Raw genomic sequence first — 19,553 nt, 5'->3', positions numbered from 1 at the left:
CGCTCTAAGAGTGTTGCCTCTCAAGAGTGACAGAATTTCGAACTTCATTTATTTTAGAGAGTATTATACAGCTTGTGACTTTATAATTAAAATTACGATCATATAGTTAACAAAGACCTGATTCCATATTCGTGTGACTACTTACCTTTTCCTACTTACTTGCCTTCTGGCTTATGACTGGATTTTCAACTAATAGTTACCTTCTTTCTGTGCTTTTTCAGTTAATTTCGACCACTTCCAGATACTGAGAGCGATAGGGAAGGGCAGTTTTGGCAAGGTAAGACATCACATACGGATATTTCTCTTAAATGTGTGTATATTGTGCAAAATAATTAAAGCTCCACTTCTAGGAAACGCCGTAATTGTCTCCTGTAGCGTCGTAGAAATGTGAAGTCCGGCTCAAAGGTGACTACAATCTTTCTCTACAGCAATGCAAAAGCGTGGCGCCGCGCTACGTCAGCCTCGGGCTCAGCCGTGCTTGTAACAGCAAGGAGGGAAAAAAGGCCAGAGTTCAGAAGTTCATACACTCCTGGAAATGTAAAAAAGAACACATTGACACCGGTGTGTCAGACCCACCATACTTGCTCCGGACACTGCGAGAGGGCTGTACAAGCAATGATCACACGCACGGCACAGCGGACACACCAGAAACCGCGGTGTTGGCCGTCGAATGGCGCTAGCTGCGCAGCATTTATGCACCGCCGCCGTCAGTGTCAGCCAGTTTGCCGTGGCATACGGAGCTCCATCGCAGTCTTTAACACTGGTAGCATGCCGCGACAGCGTGGACGTGAACCGTATGTGCAGTTGACGGACTTTGAGCGAAGGCGTATAGTGGGCATGCGGGAGGCCGGGTGGACGTACCGCCGAATTGCTCAACACGTGGGGCGTGAGGTCTCCACAGTACATCGATGTTGTCGCCAGTGGTCGGCGGAAGGTGCACGTGCCCGTCGACCTGGGACCGGACCGCAGCGACGCACGGATGCACGCCAAGACCGTAGGATCCTACGCAGTGCCGTAGGGGACCGCACCGCCACTTCCCAGCAAATTAGGGACACTGTTGCTCCTGGGGTATCGGCGAGGACCATTTGCAACCGTCTCCATGAAGCTGGGCTACGGTCCCGCACACCGTTAGGCCGTCTTCCGCTCACGCCCCAACATCGTGCAGCCCGCCTCCATTGGTGTCCCGACAGGCGTGAATGGAGGGACGAATGGAGACGTGTCGTCTTCAGCGATGAGAGTCGCTTCTGCCTTGGTGCCAATGATGGCCGTATGCGTGTTTGGCACCGTGCAGGTGAGCGCCACAATCAGGACTGCATACGACCGAGGCACACAGGGCCAACACCCGGCATCATGGTGCGGGGAGCGATCTCCTACACTGGCCGTACACCACTGGTGATCGTCGAGGGGACACTGAATAGTGCACGGTACATCCAAACCGTCATCGAACCCATCGTTCTACCATTCCTAGACCGGCAAGGGAACTTGCTGTTCCAACAGGACAATGCACGTCCGCATGTATCCCGTGCCACCCAACGTGCTCTAGAAGGTGTAAGTCAGCCACCCTGGCCAGCAAGATCTCCGGATCTGTCCCCCATTGAGCATGTTTGGGACTGGATGAAGCGTCGTCTCACGCGGTCTGCACGTCCAGCACGAACGCTGGTCCAACTGAGGCGCCAGGTGGAAATGGCATGGCAAGCCGTTCCACAGGACTACATCCAGCATCTCTACGATCGTCTCCATGGGAGAATAGCAGCCTGCATTGCTGCGAAAGGTGGATATACACTGTACTAGTGCCGCCATTGTGCATGCTCTGTTGCCTGTGTCTATGTGCCTGTGGTTCTGTCAGTGTGATCATGTGATGTATCTGACCCCAGGAATGTGTCAATAAAGTTTCCCCTTCCTGGGACAATGAATTCACGGTGTTCTTATTTCAATTTCCAGGAGTGTATGTGATGTTAGGTGGGTTAATAACGTCACTTTGGCACCCAACTTCACCACAATTTTTCCCAATGGCACCATGGACGTGTCACATGATGAGGAGGTCCTCTCTCTCCTTCTTACTCATGTTTTATCCTTTCTTTCGACGCATGTGCGACGGAGGTCAGATCACCAGGTCCCACGTTAAAATCAAATGGTTTGCTCATGAATGGCCGACGAAAAGATTTGAGACACATCGACGCTCAGAATCGTTACGTAGAGGCCTCAGAAGGAGCCATAAAGAGTGTCAATGAAACAACGCCTTTCCTTGGGTCGTTGATTCTCACACATCTCGCGGTCGAAAACGACAGTTCGCATTGTGGTGAGCAACAAGGCGCCGTTCTTGTTATCCTTTGACAATGCTGACAGCCCCTGACGATTCAACGATTTCCTAATGACAAAGTGGGACAGCAGCTAGTTGAACGTGATCGCACCCCTTTGGAGTGCAGTGTGACTACAACTTTTGCTGAGGTGTACGGGGTGGGAACGCTAGAGACTATCAAAAGCATTCGCTGAAATTAACGTGATCTGAAGCAGGAGAGCGTGCTCAGTCTCCATCAGCCCACCTATTTCATCCCGTCCTGTGATGTGATCAAGGAGGGGTATGATATCGACATTTGCATGACTGGAACGGCAGAGTCCCTCTGAGACCTCCCAGCCGGCCGCGGTGGTCTAGCGGTTCTGGCGCTGCAGTCCGGAACCGCGGGACTGCTACGGTCGCAGGTTCGAATCCTGCCTCGGGCATGGGTGTGTGTGATGTTCTTAGGTTAGTTAGGTTTAAGTAAGTCTAAGTTCTAGGGGACTTATGACCTAAGATGTTGTGTCCCATAGCGCTCAAAGCCATTTTTGAGACCTCCCTATTCGGCAACACGCTCGTCGTCATCTGTCCGCTTCTCTTGAGCACTTTAAAGTTGTACCTGTACAGAGACAAACTGTGACAAGAATCCTAGGTGTATAAAGGCACGCTACTCTGCCGCTCTTACGCCTACTAGTAGGCATGAGGAATCAGAGGGGTGTTTGCCTCTATGCAGCTACATATTTGAAGTGCTTACAAAGCCGAGTGGCTGGCACCAAGCATGTTGCTAAACTGGGGATCTTAGAGAAATCCTTTATTGTTTTACTCACACATGTGTGATCACGTCACAGGAGGGCACGAGGTAGGAGGCCCGATAGACAATAATCACCCTCCGCTGCTTCACCTCACATTCACATTTCGTCTAATACTTACGTTTCCCGTTAGCGGTACCATATTGAAAAAGCTGTAGACGTAAAACACTCCAAATATGTCCGTTCACGTTCAACGTGGTTGCTGATCCGTGATGTCCTTAGGAAAGGGCTGAATCATCCGGGGGTGTTAGGAGTATCAATGGTTGTCAAAAACGTCGTCCTTTTGCTCGTTATAATGCGAACTGGTGTTTCCGAACACGAAATGTGTAGAAATCAACACCGAAGAAAAAAATGTTCAAATTTGTGTGAAATATTATGGGAATTAACTGCTAAGGTCATCAGTTCCTAAGCTTACACACTACTTAACCTAAATTATCCTAAGGACAAACACACACACCCATGCCCGAGGGAGGACTCGAACCTCAGTCGGGACCAGCCGCACAGTCCGTGACTGCAGCGCCTAGACCGCTCGGCTAATCCCGCGCGGCGCCCAAGGAAAGAGATGGTTTCAATGATGTCCTTTATGCAAGCCATTGAGGTCTTCTTGTCTCCATTCTGATCGGCGATATGTCTGAAATGTTACCTTCTGCCATTCATGAGGAAACCGAATGATCTCAACGGTCGATGTCGCGGTTCTGACCTGCATGACATCGAGTGGGAAGCCCACGGTAGCGCTGGGAAGAATTTTGGTGAAATTTGGTGCCAGTATGATATCATCAGTTCACCTTCCACTTTACATGAACTTCTGTGCTTTGGCCTTTTTTCGCATGTGTTGACACCTTCCTGTTTGAATCGTCGCCTAGACAGAGACTGATATCACAAGGTGCCAAGCTTTTACACCACTGCAGAGGAAGGGTGTAGGCAATTTGTAACCATATTTAAAACTTCGGTGATGCAATGAGAGATAATTTCTGGGTTTCCAAAAAGCGACACTTTAATTGTGTTGCGCAGTTGAGATGCCATTACGTAAGTCATTGTAAGCAAATTTCCTAATAGAGCTGTGACACATGTCACAAGTTTTTATCTGTAACTCAGAAATATCTTGCTTAAAAATCTATGAAATGGGATTTTCTGGGAAAGGGCTGGCAGAAAAAAATGAACTCTTACAGCATGTATCTGAGGATCTTATGTATTACGCCATATTTCAGCCCGTCGTGAATCAAGTTTTTTTTCCTTAACTTAAATGTATTTACTATGAGAACTTAAATCGATTGATAAAAGGCGTCGGACACCGAGTACATAGGTTATTATTTGGTGTCAGTACTATCAACAGTATGATCATTGGTCACTGCGATACTGAATTTCCGTCTGGTAGCGTTACGGCCACGTATCTTGGTAATGGAAGTGTGTGAATGGAGCATAGACGAAAGGGAATAGTTCTAATGACGACACGAGTAACGTCCACTGACTTAAGTGACTTTTCCAAAGGCCGGATTGTTATAAACAGGCGCCTGGGCCCATCATCTTTAAATGATACAGCTGATTAGTTGTTTGCATGCGACTGTCGTAGAACGACGGTGAAGACATGAGTTGTCGACAAGTTGTTGGATGTCCACGCCTCATCACGTAACGTAGAGGTCGGAATATTGTCAATTGGTAGTGGTCTCGGACGGATCTGGTGAAGAGTTTAGTACTGGGACCGAAGCAAAACGTTCGGCATATTTTCTTGTCGGAATGTGAGACTCCGTGACAGTCGAGCCCTACCAGTGTTGACCTAATGACATCGTCAGTTGCGACTACATTGGGCACGGTCCGGACGCAGACTGGTGGGAACTGTCTTATGCTGTGGGAGACACTCAAGTGGGTCTCCATGCAGCCTGTGGAAATCACTGACGACACAGTGACAGCTGCCAACTACGTGAACACTGCGGATCATCTGCATCCGTCATGCTTGATGTTTTCTCCGACTGCGTTGGCAATTTCTAACTGCTCCAGGGACTTAAGGCGCATGGTAGCGAACTCGCCTTGATGTCTTTACTACCAAATTCATTTGATCCGAACCCGATGGAACACATTTGCAACTTTCTGTCATGGAGTGTGGACGTAGAAAACAGAGGCCTAGTCGTTTCCCTGTCCTTGAACCACTTCTCTGTAACGCTCACTAGAATAGTACTCGAACAGCGGATAGCTTCGCCGTTTCCGAGTTGCTCGTGTCCACGCGCCGGCCCACAACAACCCGCTCTTTGTTAGAATCGCTTATCTTACTGGGTTTTCCGATTAGCGGTGTGTGTCGTTGCTAGAGTGATTCCTGATTCGTCTCTGTTCCGTTTTATAACTTTCTTTGCTGCGTCACGTGCCCACGGCGCCACAAAACGGTATCCTCGCGGTGAGCTCAAATGTGCAGACGATACGTGTTTTAGGTGGAAGAGTGTATTGCAAAGGAAGAAAATGGTACGACTGGAAGAGGAGCCGTAGCGTGCATGCAAAACAAGACATTCCATAAAAGTTGTCTGACTTCATGTTCAGGTAGGAGTATGACGTTAAATTTTCATTGGCATAAGATGTGGAGTGTGGGTAAGAGTGGATGCGCTGATGCAAGCGTGACGTTGTACATAGTTGAAACGCTGTGTGAGCTGCTCAGAAGAAAACAATCAGTGCGACTGGACGCCATTCCACTTGCAAGGGAAAGTTCCCCAGTGTAAACAAACGATCTTCATGAAACTTGACGCACATTTAGAGGGTCCAAATAATTGAATACGTTTTTCATTTGTGCCCAACTTCACGTTTAAGGGGTACATCACACCGCAAAAGGTAATTTGGCGTATTAGGATCAGAGGGGACATCTTACAAAACATCATATGTAAAACACGTGTTTCACGTAAAAGTTAAAATGTAATTAACTTTCTTGAAAACGGTACAATCAACTTTTGTAATAATCTGAAATTTTGCAAAGTACCCCACCATCATTAATTAATTTTGAAATATGTATTCTACACAATGTGCAGTTGGAGTATTTTAAGCATGCCCAATTAAAATATCTAACCGTTAACTATTAATCTGACTATTTATTTAACTTAGTTTTGTGTTATGTTTTAAATTATCTTACGGTTTGCTTTCATGTTTCCTTTTGGTGTTTTAGTTTACCGTTTAAAATGCGCGGAATTTGTTTATTTACAGTAACCAGAAAGTTATTATTGTGATACAGAATCATTACAGTAATGATAATCTGTGAGTAAATGCTTAAAACACAACATTTTTACATCATGCTCTTATTTAAAGTTTATTATTACTGGCCGAGACAGACGCAGAAACAAGGAAGTAACCGATTTTCTGACTTTTACCTGTTCCTAACCAGGATCGAAATGTACAATTTCATCTGTGTATTTCGATAGTTTAGTCTATTGAGTTTCTGCGTGCTAATTTAATATCGCATAGCCACAGTTCTCGCGTTTTCGTTTGTGTCGAAAAGTAAACTCATTTTGTGACATATTACAAGTTCCTAATCAGGGGCGAGTTATTTAGTTTCACCCGAGTGATTCGGTAGTTAGATTTGTGAATCTCTGCATATTAATCTAATTTATATGACACGGTTCCTGCGTTTTCGTCAGCGTCGACAATAGAGTTCAGTTTTCCATGGTCTTTAGTATAGATAGGGACTGTGATTGTTGTGTGCGGATGCGAGCCGAGTTGGTGACACTTCGATCTCAGCTCCAGGCTGTGATGGCTTCAGTTACACAGCTTGAAGCTGCAGTGGATGGGCACTATTGTTGTGGGAAGGCCGTGGGGATCCAACGGACGTCCAGCACGTCAGAGTCCTCTGATCGGTCCTCACCGGTGGCCAGCCCAGTTACTGCTCGCACTGAGGCTGACCCCTCCCGTGTGTCGAAAGGGAGATCGCTCCAGTGCGTAGCAGGTGGCGAAAGAGTTCCCAGTGGGCCGCACGTAAGGCCTCCCGAGTTAGTCTGACAAACAGGTTCCAGGTGCTGTCTGTGGCTGACACTGTCGCTCAGCCAGATGCAGTCGCCTGTCCTGTTTCAGAGGAAACCTCTCAGCCTGCAAGATCCAGGCAATCATAGTGGGTGGAATCATTGATAGTTGCGAGCTCCAACGTTGGGCGCGTTATGAGGCCCCTTCGGGACATGCCTGCCAAGAAGGGGAAGAAATCCAACGTGCACTACGTGTGCATACCAGGTGGAGTCATTCCAGAAGTGGAATGGGTCCTTCCGGATGCCATGAATAGCACAAGGTGCAGCCAACTGCAGGTGGTTGCTCACGTCGGTATCAATGATGTATGTCTCTTTGGATCGGAAGAGATTCGCTCTGGTTTCCAGTGGCTAACAGAAGTGGTAAAGTCTGCCACTCTTGCTTGCGAGATGAAAGCAGAGCTGACCATTTGCAGCATAGGACCGATTGCGGATCTCTGGTACAGAACCGAGTGGAGAGATTGAAACAGAGGCTCAGACTGTTCTGCGACCGTGTAGGCTGCAGATTCCTTGACTTGCGCCATAGGATGGTTGGGTTTCGGGTTCCGTTAAATAGGTCAGGAGTCCACTACACCCAGGAGGCCGTTACACGGGTAGCAGGGTCTGTGTGGCGTGGACTGGGCGATTTTTAGGTTTGAGGGTTTCGGGAAAACAGAAAAATGGCTTCAGTCACTAAGGGTGCAGGCCAAACACAGGAAGAATGTAGATACAGGAACCACTGATATAACAGTTATAAATTGTCGTAGCTGTGTTGGGAAAGTACCAGAGATCCTAGCGCTAATTGAAATCACTCTGCTCAAATCGTTATAGACATTGAAAGCTAGCTAAAGCCAGAATAAGTTCAGCCGAAATTTTTGCGAAGAGCCCAACGGTGTGCCGAAAGTATAGGTAAAACACAGTTGGCAGTGGCGTGTTTGTTGCTGTTTGAAGTAGTTTACCTCGTCGCGGAATTGAAGTAGATACTTCCTGTAAGTGTATTCGAACACGATATATGTTCCAGAACCTGCTGCATATCGAACGTTAATGATATGGGCCTCTAATGGTGCGAAAATTGGCAATTGATCCTAAATAACGAAAAGTGTGAGGTCATCCACACGAGTGCTAAAAGAAATCCTTTAAACTTCGGTTATACGATAAATCAGTCAAATCTAAAGGTCTTTAATTCAATTAAGTACCTAGGAATTACAATTACTAACAACTTAAATTGGAACGAATACATGGAAAATGCTGTGGGGGAGGTTAACGAAAGATCGAGTTTTATTGGCGGGGCACTTAGGAAATGTAGCAGATCTTGTCCGTCCTCTTTTAGAATACTACTGAGCGGTGTGGGATCCTTACCAGATAGGATTGACGAAGCACATCTAAAAAGTTTAAAGATAAAAATTTGGAAATTTGTGGTAAAGGCTGTTGGACCAAACTCCTGAGGTCATCAGTCCCTAGCCTTACGAACTACTTAATCTAATTTAAACTAACTTACGCTAAGGAGGACAACACACAGTCCCATGCCCGAGGGAGGACTCGAATCTCCGACGGGGGGAGCCGCACGGTCCCTGACAAGACGCCTCAGATCGCACGGCTACCCCGCATGGCAGTTCAGAGGAGGGAAGCACGTTTTATATTTTGGCGAAATAGGGGAAAGACTGTCACTGAAATGATATAGGATTTGGGATGCATATCATTAAAACAAAGCCGTTTTTCATTACAGAGGGAATCTTATCACGAAATTCCAATCACCAACTTTCTTCTCCGAATGCGAAAATGTTTTGTTGACGCCGACCTGCATAGGAAGAAACGATCACCGTGGTAAAATAAGGGAAATCAGTGATCGTACGCAAAGATATAGGTGTTCGTTCTTTCCGCGCGCTATACGAGATTGGAATAATAGAGAATTGTGAAGGTGGTCCGATGAACCCTTTGCCAGGCACTTAAATGTGATTTGCAGAGTATCCATGTACATGCAAAAGTAGATATATTTTGTATCATTATAGTGAGTTGTGTCTATTTTGTTAACTGGAAATAATAAGTATGTGGAATGGTAAACTAAAGAAAAATGTAAAAGATAAAATAAAAATTTAAAACATAATACAAAAATAAGTAAAGTAAAATATCTAAGATGACAGTGAACATTTAGATATTGTAATTGGGTATGTTGAAACTACTCGAACAGCACATTGTGTGCCGTTTGTTTTTCTAAAATGGCATTTCAGAAACCAGCTTTATTACTTTGGGCAGCTTTATTACATATGGACGTACGTGGTTTGAAAGCTTTTATAATTTATGTTGTAACAAGAGTTTTCATTATTCGAAATTAATTAATAATGGTGACATTTTGCAAAATTTCAAATTATTACAGATGTAAATTATACAGTCTTCAATAACGTTAATTACACTTCAATTTTCTTATAAAGCACATTTTTATATATCACGGTTTTGAAGACATTCCAAATTAGTTTCTGTGGTGTAATTTTCCCGTGAAACTGAAACTGGGCAAAACAAAAACAAAAAAAGTATTCAATTATTCTGACCCCTCCACACACCCGGCTAGTTTCACCAATATCTTTTGTTTGCTGTTGGGAATCTTTCGATGTTAATAAAAATCATGTGTATTAAACTAGTATTCAAAATATTTCAGGACTATGGAGTCGAATATCTGTGATGATGTGCTCCCATTTACCAAATAATCTCTTTGTGTAAATCATCATTTGATAAGACTGCATATATGAATAATGGGTTCAGGTTAGTGAAATTATGAATGAGAATCTCGATATCTCTGCTTAAGTTTCATTTTTCTTCGTTCTTTCAGCTTCAGATTCTATTTTCGTCCATTTTAACTGGAAACTGGAAAGTTTCTTCCGTGCTGGTCGTTCATCAAGGCATTGTTGGGCCAGATTGTCCCACTCGTCAACGGCGATTTGGCGTAGATCCCTCAAAGTGGCTGGTGGATCACGTAGTCCATAAACAGCCCTTTCCAAACTATCCCAGGCATGTTCGATGGGGTTCGTGTCTGGAGAACATGCTGACCACTTCAGTCGAGCGATATCGTTATCCTGAAGGAAGCCATTCACAAGACGTGCACGATGGGGGCGCGAATTGTCGTCCATGAAGATGAATGCCTCGCCAATATGCTGCCGCTATGGTTGCACTGTCGGTCGGAGGATGGCATTCACGTATCGTACAGCCGTTACGGCGCCTTCCATGACCACCACCGGCGTACGTCGTCCCCATATAATGCCACCCCAAAACAGCAGGGAACTTCCACCTTACTGCATTCACTGGATAGTGTGTCTAAGGCGTCCAGCCTGACCGGGTTGTCTCTAAACATGTCTCCGACGATTGTCTGGTAGAAGGCATATGCAACACTCATCGGTGAAGAGAATGTGATGCCAATCCCGAGCAGTCCATTCGGCATGCTGTTTGGCATATCTGTACCGCGCTGCATGGTGTCGTGGTTGCAAAGATGGACTTCGCCATGGACGTCGGGAGTGAAGTTGCGCATAATGCAGCTTATTGGGCACAGTTTAAGTCGTAACACGACGTCCTGTGGCTGCACAAAAAGCACTATTCAACGTGGTGGCGTTGCTGTCAGAGTTCCTCCAAGCCATAATCTGTAGGTAGCGGTTATCCACTGTAGTAGTAGCCCTTGAGTGCCTGAACGAGGAATGTCATCGACAGTTTCTGTCCTCTTTATCTCCTCCATGTCAGAACAACATCGCTTTCATTCACTCGGAGACGCCTGGACACTTCCCTTGTTGAGAGCCCTTTCTGGCACAAAGTAACAATGCGGACTCGGTCGAACCGCGGTATTGACCGTCTAGGCACGGTTGAACTACAGACAACACGAGCACATGTATCTCGTTCCTTGTGGAATGACTGGAACTGATCGGCTGTTGGACCCCCTCCGTCTAATAGGCGGTGCTCATGTATGGCTGTTTACTGCTTTGGGCGAGTTTAGTGACGTCTCTGAACAGTCAATGGGACTGTGTCTGTGATACAGTATCCACAGCAACGTCTATCTTCAGGAGTTTTGGAAACTGGGTAGATGCAAAACTTTCTTGATGTGTGTATGTACAGCATAAAGAACTGTACCCAATTCGCCATGGAAATAAAAATATGTCAGGTTTACGCCACATCAGTGGTCGTCAGCGAGAATTTCCATTCTAGTATTCTGATGATCACTTACAGACGTAATGTTTGTTGAAAAAGACTGAAGGACAGGAGAAAACAGCTAAGGGACAATTTACTCAACATTTAATCCTCCCTTATTTTTAGAATAATTATAATATATGCACGTGTGTTCCATCAACAATGACTTTTAAAATTTTAATTGAAACTCGTTTAATAAAAATTTGTCGTTAGGAAACGAATAGTCAGTAGCTCACAGTTATTAGCATTTATATGCAAGACACTCCTCACGTGTGTTCATTGACAATGTGCTTTCCGCAAAAGTGCAACTCAACCTTGGCATGTGTTTCATGGTTACAGAATTTATTTTACTGTATTTCAAATTTGAGGTGATATGTACAACCAGTTTCTGATTTTTTTAAACCTGATGATAACCGAAGCAGTCCGAAAGCGGTCGTTCGTTTTGAAATTATTGTAATTGTGCCGAACAAAAAATAATTTTCAAAACAATCAGTTGCTCTGTGTCTCCATCTCGACTAAACACTCATTCTGCCCAAAAGGAGTATTCCCTGCTTCTATAAATGAAAAACTACGTGGTAGCTCCGTAGAGTATCAATAATATTTTCTCGAGCACTCGTTTTCGCATACAGGTATTTAACTGCATGAAGAAGAATAACAGGCAAAGTTTGAACTGATGGAAAATTGTGCTCTGGGAAAGTATGTACAGAGTAAGTGACTTCAAGAGAGAAAAGACTCACCGTGGTAAAAAAAAAAAGTCGTTAATGAACCAGAGGCTGTTGCATTGTCGTTCAAAAAAGAACGCCAAAATGTCAGTACCAAATTGGTGCATCTACAAAAAGATCGATGCGGGAAGCGAAAGGTCTTGCGGAGAATCAGTGTAAATTCTGATCCTACGAAAAATCATTATGAAGGTCGAATACTTCTGTCGAGTTCCTCGTCAACCAGTGGTGTTAGGCAACAGAAGACAGTAAAAGCAAACCTGAAGTTTTAAACTTTGTATTTGAAAAATCTTTCACGCGGGAAGATCGTACTAAAATACCATCGTCTGACCGACATAGAGAGGTCCTTATAGAGGACATAAAACAGGCATTCCTGGCGTTGAGAAACAACTGGAAGTCGCTAGGTGCGAATGGAATCCTAATTATGTTTCAGATAGTGTGCTCTACGCATTGGCCCCTTACTAAACCTACATGTATCACGAATACATCTTTCCCAGCGCAAAGCAGCAAGCGGCTGAAGAAAAGCGCAGGCGACTCCTGTGTATAAGAACGGTAAACGAAGGGACCCGTCAAATTAGAGACTAATTTTCGTACATCTGCAGATTGTTGACCGTATTCGAAGTTCGAACATTATAAATTTCCTTCAGAGAAAGAAGCTTCTATTCACAGATGAGCACAAATCAGGTAATCCAGAAAGCATCGCTCATGCAAAACTCAGCTTGCCCTTATCTGACGTGATATCCGACTGACTGTGGATAAAGAGCAGCAGGCAAAGACCGTGTTATTACATTTACGGAAAGCTTTTGACGTTGCCCCACTGCAGACCGTTAATGATGATCCGAGTGTATGGATAGGTTTCCAGATACGTGAATGGCTCGAAGAGTATTTAAGTAATAGAACCCAGTATTCCAGCGCGAGTGTTCATCAGAGACAAGAGTATCGTTAGGAGTGCCACAAGGGAGAGCTATATAACCGTTCTTGTTCTCTACGTAGGTAAATGACCTGGCGGGTAGGATGAGCTGCAGTCTGCAACTGTTCGCTGATGGCGATGTGGTACCAGACAGTATTGTCGCTGAATGACTGTCGAAGGCTACACGATGACTTGGAAAGAATTTGTGCTTGGTGTGACGGATGGCAGCTTGCTCTAGATGTAGAAAAATGTGAGTTAAAGCAGCAGAGTAGGAAAAAAAGTCATGTAATACTCGAATACAGTACTAGTAGTGTCCTGCCTGACAAAGTCGTGCCACTTGTGTACAGAGTGGTATAGGCGCAGATATTTTTATTGGTGACTAAAGACAGAGCACTGAACAACATTACGCCAATATTTACTTCGTTTTCAGGCTACTAATTACAGGTATCACGATTAGCATGATTTTGGTTGGTTAGTACCTCCAAGTATATGCGGCAAGAGCAGGCCATCAGCGTTTATTTAACCCCTGGAAAACAAGTCAGAAGTCAGGTGTTGAAGCGTGGGCACGTGGACGTAAAACGGTTAATCCATACTAACAGGCGTAGTCAACTTAGTGGTGCAGTCACGAACATACAGAAAACAACAGGTAGTGAATCATGTGATGTGTTCGCTGGAAGGCTATTAGACGCAAAGAAAAAGAACTAACACGCTCGTGTGAGTACGTATTAAGGTACCAATGATCACGGTGTCTGCACTTGCACGCCTAACGCCCTGTCTATGGGCGTAATGTTGCAAAATGAAATAAAATCCGGTGAACACTTACGGACGGTAATATGGAAGACAAATGCTTGACAGCGGTTATTTGCAAGAATTTTAGGAAGGCATAGCTCATCTATAAAGGAAACCAAGTACAGAAAATTTGTGCGACTTATTCTCGCGTACTGATCGAGTGTTTCGGATACCTAGCAGGTCGGATTGAAAGAAGACATCAAATTACAGACATGCTCCTAGGTCTGTTACCACAGGTTCGATCAAGGCGAGAGTATTAAGGAGATCATTCGTGAGCGCAATTAGGTAGACGACGTTCTTTTCACGAAACACTATTGCGAAAATTCTCAGTATGTGCATTTGATGCTGACTGCAACAAAACTGGTGCTGTCGCCAACGTACATTAAGCGTAAGAACCACGAAGACAATAATAATGGGCATGGATGTGTGTGATGTCCTTAGGTTAGTTAGGTTTAAGTAGTTCTAAGTTCTAGGGCACTGATGTCCTCAGAAGTTAAGTCCCATAGTGCTCACAGCTATTTGAACAATTTTTTTGACAATAATAATGAAGTTAGGGTCGTACGGAGGTATACAGTCAGCCATTTTCACTCGTTCCTATTTGCGAATGGGATGCGTAGATGTTTTGTCCTGGAGAAACTTGGGTAAATACATTTGCGTATGAAATGATAATTGACGGCCACGTCGCGACAAAAATTTATAAAGAAAATTTAATTTATTAACTGCTTACGTTAACACAAAAGGTGAAATGAATGTAATGCACGTAATATTTCCATCCGCAGCTAGAAAATTGCTAAGCAGACACTCAGAAACGCAGTCACGAGATTCAAACCATTTGGATAGCGACTATAAATATTCTCATCCGTCTGACAGGGAACAAAGAAAACACGTCTAACGTACAGCCACAGCTACAGCAAACTCCCGATTATCCTGATGCGTAATTTTCGGCTTGTGTATTATCCATACATAATTCAATAGTCTTGTTAAAGTAAAATACGAAGCACGACGTATTCTCTTATAATCAGAACAAATACAAATCTGTGGTTGCGAAGGCGTATACAAAAATAATACTCACGAGTGGGGAAATACCGATTCCCCTGAAACGAAATGTGAGTAGCTGTGTGACACGGGTATAACGAACAAAATACATTCGGTACAGGAAGAGAGCGAAGAGGTGGAGATCGAGAGACCCGTTATCGCATATACTGAAGCACTGAAATCCGTCAATCTGTATTAGAGAATGCAGGACAGAATTTGTTTGAAGGGATCGATGTCTTGACTCTCCGAAAACTGAGCGCCGTATCAGAAAGAATGTTAATGAAAACGAGAAAAAAATGAATGCTTGTTTTCTGAAAGTGAACTGAAAATAAGTGAGACGAAATACTGTATGTTTTAAGTATAATTTAGTAAATAAATTGCTAATATCTAACGATTAACGTGTAAGTAATGCAGTGTGTTTTCGAATGTGGCATGAAGCATGTTTTTTGAACACGGTAATGGTGTAGGTGTGCGTACATATCTGGATTACCTGTTTTTTGAACACGGTAGTTGTGTAGGTGTGTGTGCGTACATATGTGGATTACCTGTTTTTTGAACACGGTAGTTGAATAGGTGTGTGTGCGTACATATCTGGATTACCTGTTTTTTGAACACGGTAGTTGTGTAGCTGTGCGTACATATCTGGATTACCTGTGTTTTACGGTTTACCGTGCAGTCCCGGCTCCGAAAAAAAAACCGTAGGAACGAGATTTTCCCTTATCTTAAAACCCTGACAGGGAATACTATTCCGTTACGTAAAACACTTCAGCTTGTTTACCTAAAGACTCGACGTAATTTTCTGAGCAGAATCATCGTACACGTTTTTCCTTCGAGGATATTCCGCCGGTGAAAGGCTTGAGAGGAAGGTACTGTTTAGCAACAAATTTTGCAATGGAGATTTATTCAAAAATGTTCTCAGAACTTGCCATAAAAGCTCTTAGCGCTGTGCGCAAGTTGCCGATAACTCGAGGTGCCGGCCTTCTACGCGTCGTTCCGCTACGCCTAAGCACTCCGCCGTTTCTAGAGGGGGTGCGCAACAGCATGTCACGCCGTCTTACCCGCACTTCGCCCCAGATTCTCCTCCACACAAGCGACAGTTACCCCTCCTACCATAAATACGTTGTGAAATTTTACACGAGACGCTCAAAAGTAAAAACTGACAATCCCGTTCTCTGCAGAAAGTCAAGTATAAAAGGGCTCTTCAGAGGACTGGCGACTAACGCGAAGGAGAGTGTTCTCCAAAATCTTTTAACTGACGAATATCTGATTGCGATTACGTCTTCCAGTCTCCAGTCTAATCCCAAAATGGGAGATGCCGAAATGTGTGTCCGCAGGATAGAAAACCAACTTAAATCGCTCAACAGAGGAGAGGCAACAGAACGTTGCGGGACACCGATGCAATTATTCAGTACAGAGTATGGCACAAAAGCTGCAACTCCTCTAGCAACAGACTATCGTAGGTCACTGGAGGAACGGTGAGTTCCAAATGACTGGAAAAATGCACAGGTCATTCCCATTTTCAAGAAGCCTCATTGAGAAGGTATGTAAAAAAAAAAAGGTCTAACGAAACCCAGCTCGCTTTCTTTGTCCACGAAACCCTAGAGACAGTAGACACCGTCACTCATGTTAATACTGTGATCTTTCCAGAAAGGGTTCTATGCGCTTCCGCACTGTTCCTTAATCAACAAAATACGAGCGTACGATATAGCAGGCTGGTTCTGAGATTAGATTGAAGGGTTACTAGCAAACAGAACGCATCGTGGCTCTGTTAATGGAAACAAACGTTTAGACAAATATACCACAGCGCCCAAGAAATTGGTATAGGCATATATATTCAAATGCACAGATATATAAACAGGCAGAAAAAGGTGCTGCGATCCGCAAACCCAACATCGGACGACAAGTATCTAGCGCAGTTGCTAGATCGGTTACTGCTGCTACAATGGCAGGTTATGAAGATTTAAGTGAGCTTGACCGTGGTGGCCGGCCGGAGTGGCCGAGCGGTTAAAGGCGCTACAGTCTGGAGCCGCACGACTGCTACGGTCGCAGGTTCGAATCCTGCTTCGGGCATGGATGTGTGTGATGTCCTTAGGTTAGTTAGGTTTAAGTAGTTCTAAGTTCTAGGGGACTTATGACCACAGCAGTTGAGTCCCATAGTGCTCAGAGCCATTTGAACGATTTTTTGACCGTGGTGTTCTAGTCGGCGCACGAGCGATGCGACATGGCATCTCCAAGGTAGCGATGAAATGTGGAGTATCCCGTACGACTATTTCACGAGTGTACCGTGAATATCAGGAATCCGGTAAAACACCAAATCTCCGACATTGCTTCGGCCGGAAAATGGTCCTGCAAGAACGGGATCAGAGGTGACTAACGAGAATCGTTTACCGTGACAGAAGTGCAACCCTTTCGCAAATTGCTGCATATTTCAAGGCTGGGCCATCAACAAGTGTCAGCATGCGAACCATTCAACGAAACATTATCGATATGGGCTTTCACAGGCTCACACGTGTACTCTTGACGACTGCACGACAAAAATATTTACGCTTCGCCTGGGCCCGTCAAAACCGACATTGGACTGTTGGCGACTGAAACATGTTGCCTCGTCGGATGAGTCTCGTTTCATGTTGTATCGAGCGGATGAACGTGTACGGGTACAGAGACAATATCATGAAACCATGGACCCTGCATGTCACCAGGGAACTGTTGAAGCTGGTGGAGGCTCTGTAAAGGTGTGTGGCGTGTGCAGTTGGAATGGTACGGGACCCCTGATACGTCCAGATACGACTCTTGACAGCTGACACGTACATAACCCTCCCGTCTGATTACCTGCATCCATTCATGTCCGTTGTGCATTCTGACTGACTTGGGCAATTCCAGAAGGACTATGCGACACCCCACACGTACGGAATTTGCTACAGAGTGGTTCGAGGAACACTCTTCTGAGTTTAAATACTTCCGCTGGCCACCAAACTCCGCAGACGTAAGCATATCTGAGATACCTTGAAACGTGCTATTCAGAAGGGTTCTCCACCCCGTCGTACCCTTACAGGTTTATGGACAGTCCTGCAGGATTCGTGGTGTCAATTCACTCCAGCCATACTTGAGACATTAGTCGCGTACGTGCCACGTCGTGTTGCGGCACTTTTGGGTACTCGCGGGAGCCCTACACGATATTAGGCAAGTGTGATTCTTTGGATCTTCAGTGTAGTAGCTTCGAGCCTACCCCAAGTTTCTGTTACAGGATCATTCTTGTAAGCAGTACGTATAAATGAAATCGAAACCTGCATGTTTGCGGTTGATGCTGTTGCATGAAGTGAAGTCACAACGCTAGGAGATTGTGTCAAAATGCTGGATGGCCTGCAAAGCAGCGACGTTTTAATCAGATAATTAAAGTTAAGTTGATCCCTAGTATAAATCCGTTATTTACGAATAGATTGAAAGATCCGTCATTTGTTGCTCATACAATTGCTAAACAATCACTGGCAATAAAATATATTAAACATCTGTTAGTATATGGGGTGATTCCATGATGTTAACAAACTTTCAGAAATGATGGAGAAGGCTAAGCATATGAGTTTGATGTAAGGCACCCTTGTCCGGAAACAACAGAATCAGAAGCTGAGAGTGAAACCTCTGACTGTGGAATACACACCGTCCATTCACGTAAATGTGACCACCGCCTATGTCAGCGCGCAGTAACCGATCACAGATGGCAGGTGACACCACAATGAATGGGGGGTATATAAAGCGTGTCGTACGGACCCGGAAAAGAGTATAGTCTTTATCGTTATGTGGAAACGGAGCGATTTATGTGACCTCCGAAACCAGATGCTTACCGGCTGTCGGGCCAAGTATGCAAGCGCTTCTGAAACGGTCAAGTTTGTAAACTGTTCTCATCACGACGCGATGGAAGTATACCGTTCACGTCCAAATGTCTCTTTCCAAATCGGGTGCTGAGGCAACTGTGGTGCAACACGGCCCATAGATGACTGTGATGAACGCGGCTCAAGCAGTCCATCTGTTGAGCATTTGACCGTCCAGATAAACCAAGGAGGTACCAACAGCTTCTCCTCAACTACCGTTCAGCAAACATTGTTGCATAAGGGCCTCCATCACAGGCGCCTGGTTCATGCAGCCATGCCGGACGCTTCTCATCGAAGTCTAAAGCTGGAATTTTTCCTCCAATACGGCAAGTGGACGTCACTGAGTGGCGACAAATGGCCTGTACAGATGAATCACGTTGTATGCTCCATCGGACAGACGGCCGTTGGCGGGTGCGGCTTGATGCGTCTGTGAGCAAACACCTTCCAACTATCATTGGCAGGGTACAAGCCGGCGGGTGTATCCTTGGGTGATTTCGTCATTCTGGAAGGCACAACAGATCAATACATGTATCTATCTATCCTTGGGGACCATATCCACTCCTATAATACATAGAAAGATAGATCCCTTATCATTTAGCTACAATACAGCAGGTCAGCAACTGGAAGCAGTTAAATCCATAAATTATCTGGGAGTACGCATTAGGAGTGATTTAAAATGGAATGATCATATGAAATTTATCGTTGGTAAAGCAGATGCCAGACTGAGATTCATTGGAAGAATCCTAAGGAAATGCAATCTGAAAACAAAGGAAGTATGTTACAGTACGCTTGTTCGCCCACTGTTTGAATACTGCTCAGCAGTGTGGGATCCGTACCAGATAGGTTTGATAGAAGAGATAGAGAAGATCCAACGAAGAGCAGCGCGCTTCGTTACAGGATCATTTAGTAATCGCGAAAGCGTTACAGAGATGATAGATAAACTCCAGTGGAAGACTCTGCAGGAGAGACGCTCAGTAGCTCGGTACGGGCTTTTGTTGAAGTTTCGAGAACATACCTTCACCGA

General features: G+C 44.8%; 1 protein-coding gene across 1 annotated transcript in view; it reads left to right on the top strand.

Annotated features, from left to right (window-relative positions):
* The window catches only part of LOC126176756 (serine/threonine-protein kinase 32A), a 558,947-nt gene that overhangs the window by 147,704 nt on the left and 391,690 nt on the right, over positions 1 to 19,553 (top strand). The window contains exon 2 of the mRNA XM_049923925.1: positions 222 to 277. Coding sequence (XP_049779882.1) covers positions 222 to 277 — 56 coding nt within the window. The remainder of the gene's footprint in view (positions 1 to 221; positions 278 to 19,553) is intronic.

Source organism: Schistocerca cancellata, chromosome 3 (assembly GCF_023864275.1).
Source record: "Schistocerca cancellata isolate TAMUIC-IGC-003103 chromosome 3, iqSchCanc2.1, whole genome shotgun sequence".
Lineage (NCBI taxonomy): Eukaryota > Metazoa > Arthropoda > Insecta > Orthoptera > Acrididae > Schistocerca > Schistocerca cancellata.
The sequence above is the reverse complement of the archived record's forward strand: the minus strand, read 5'-3'. Positions and strand labels throughout refer to the sequence as shown.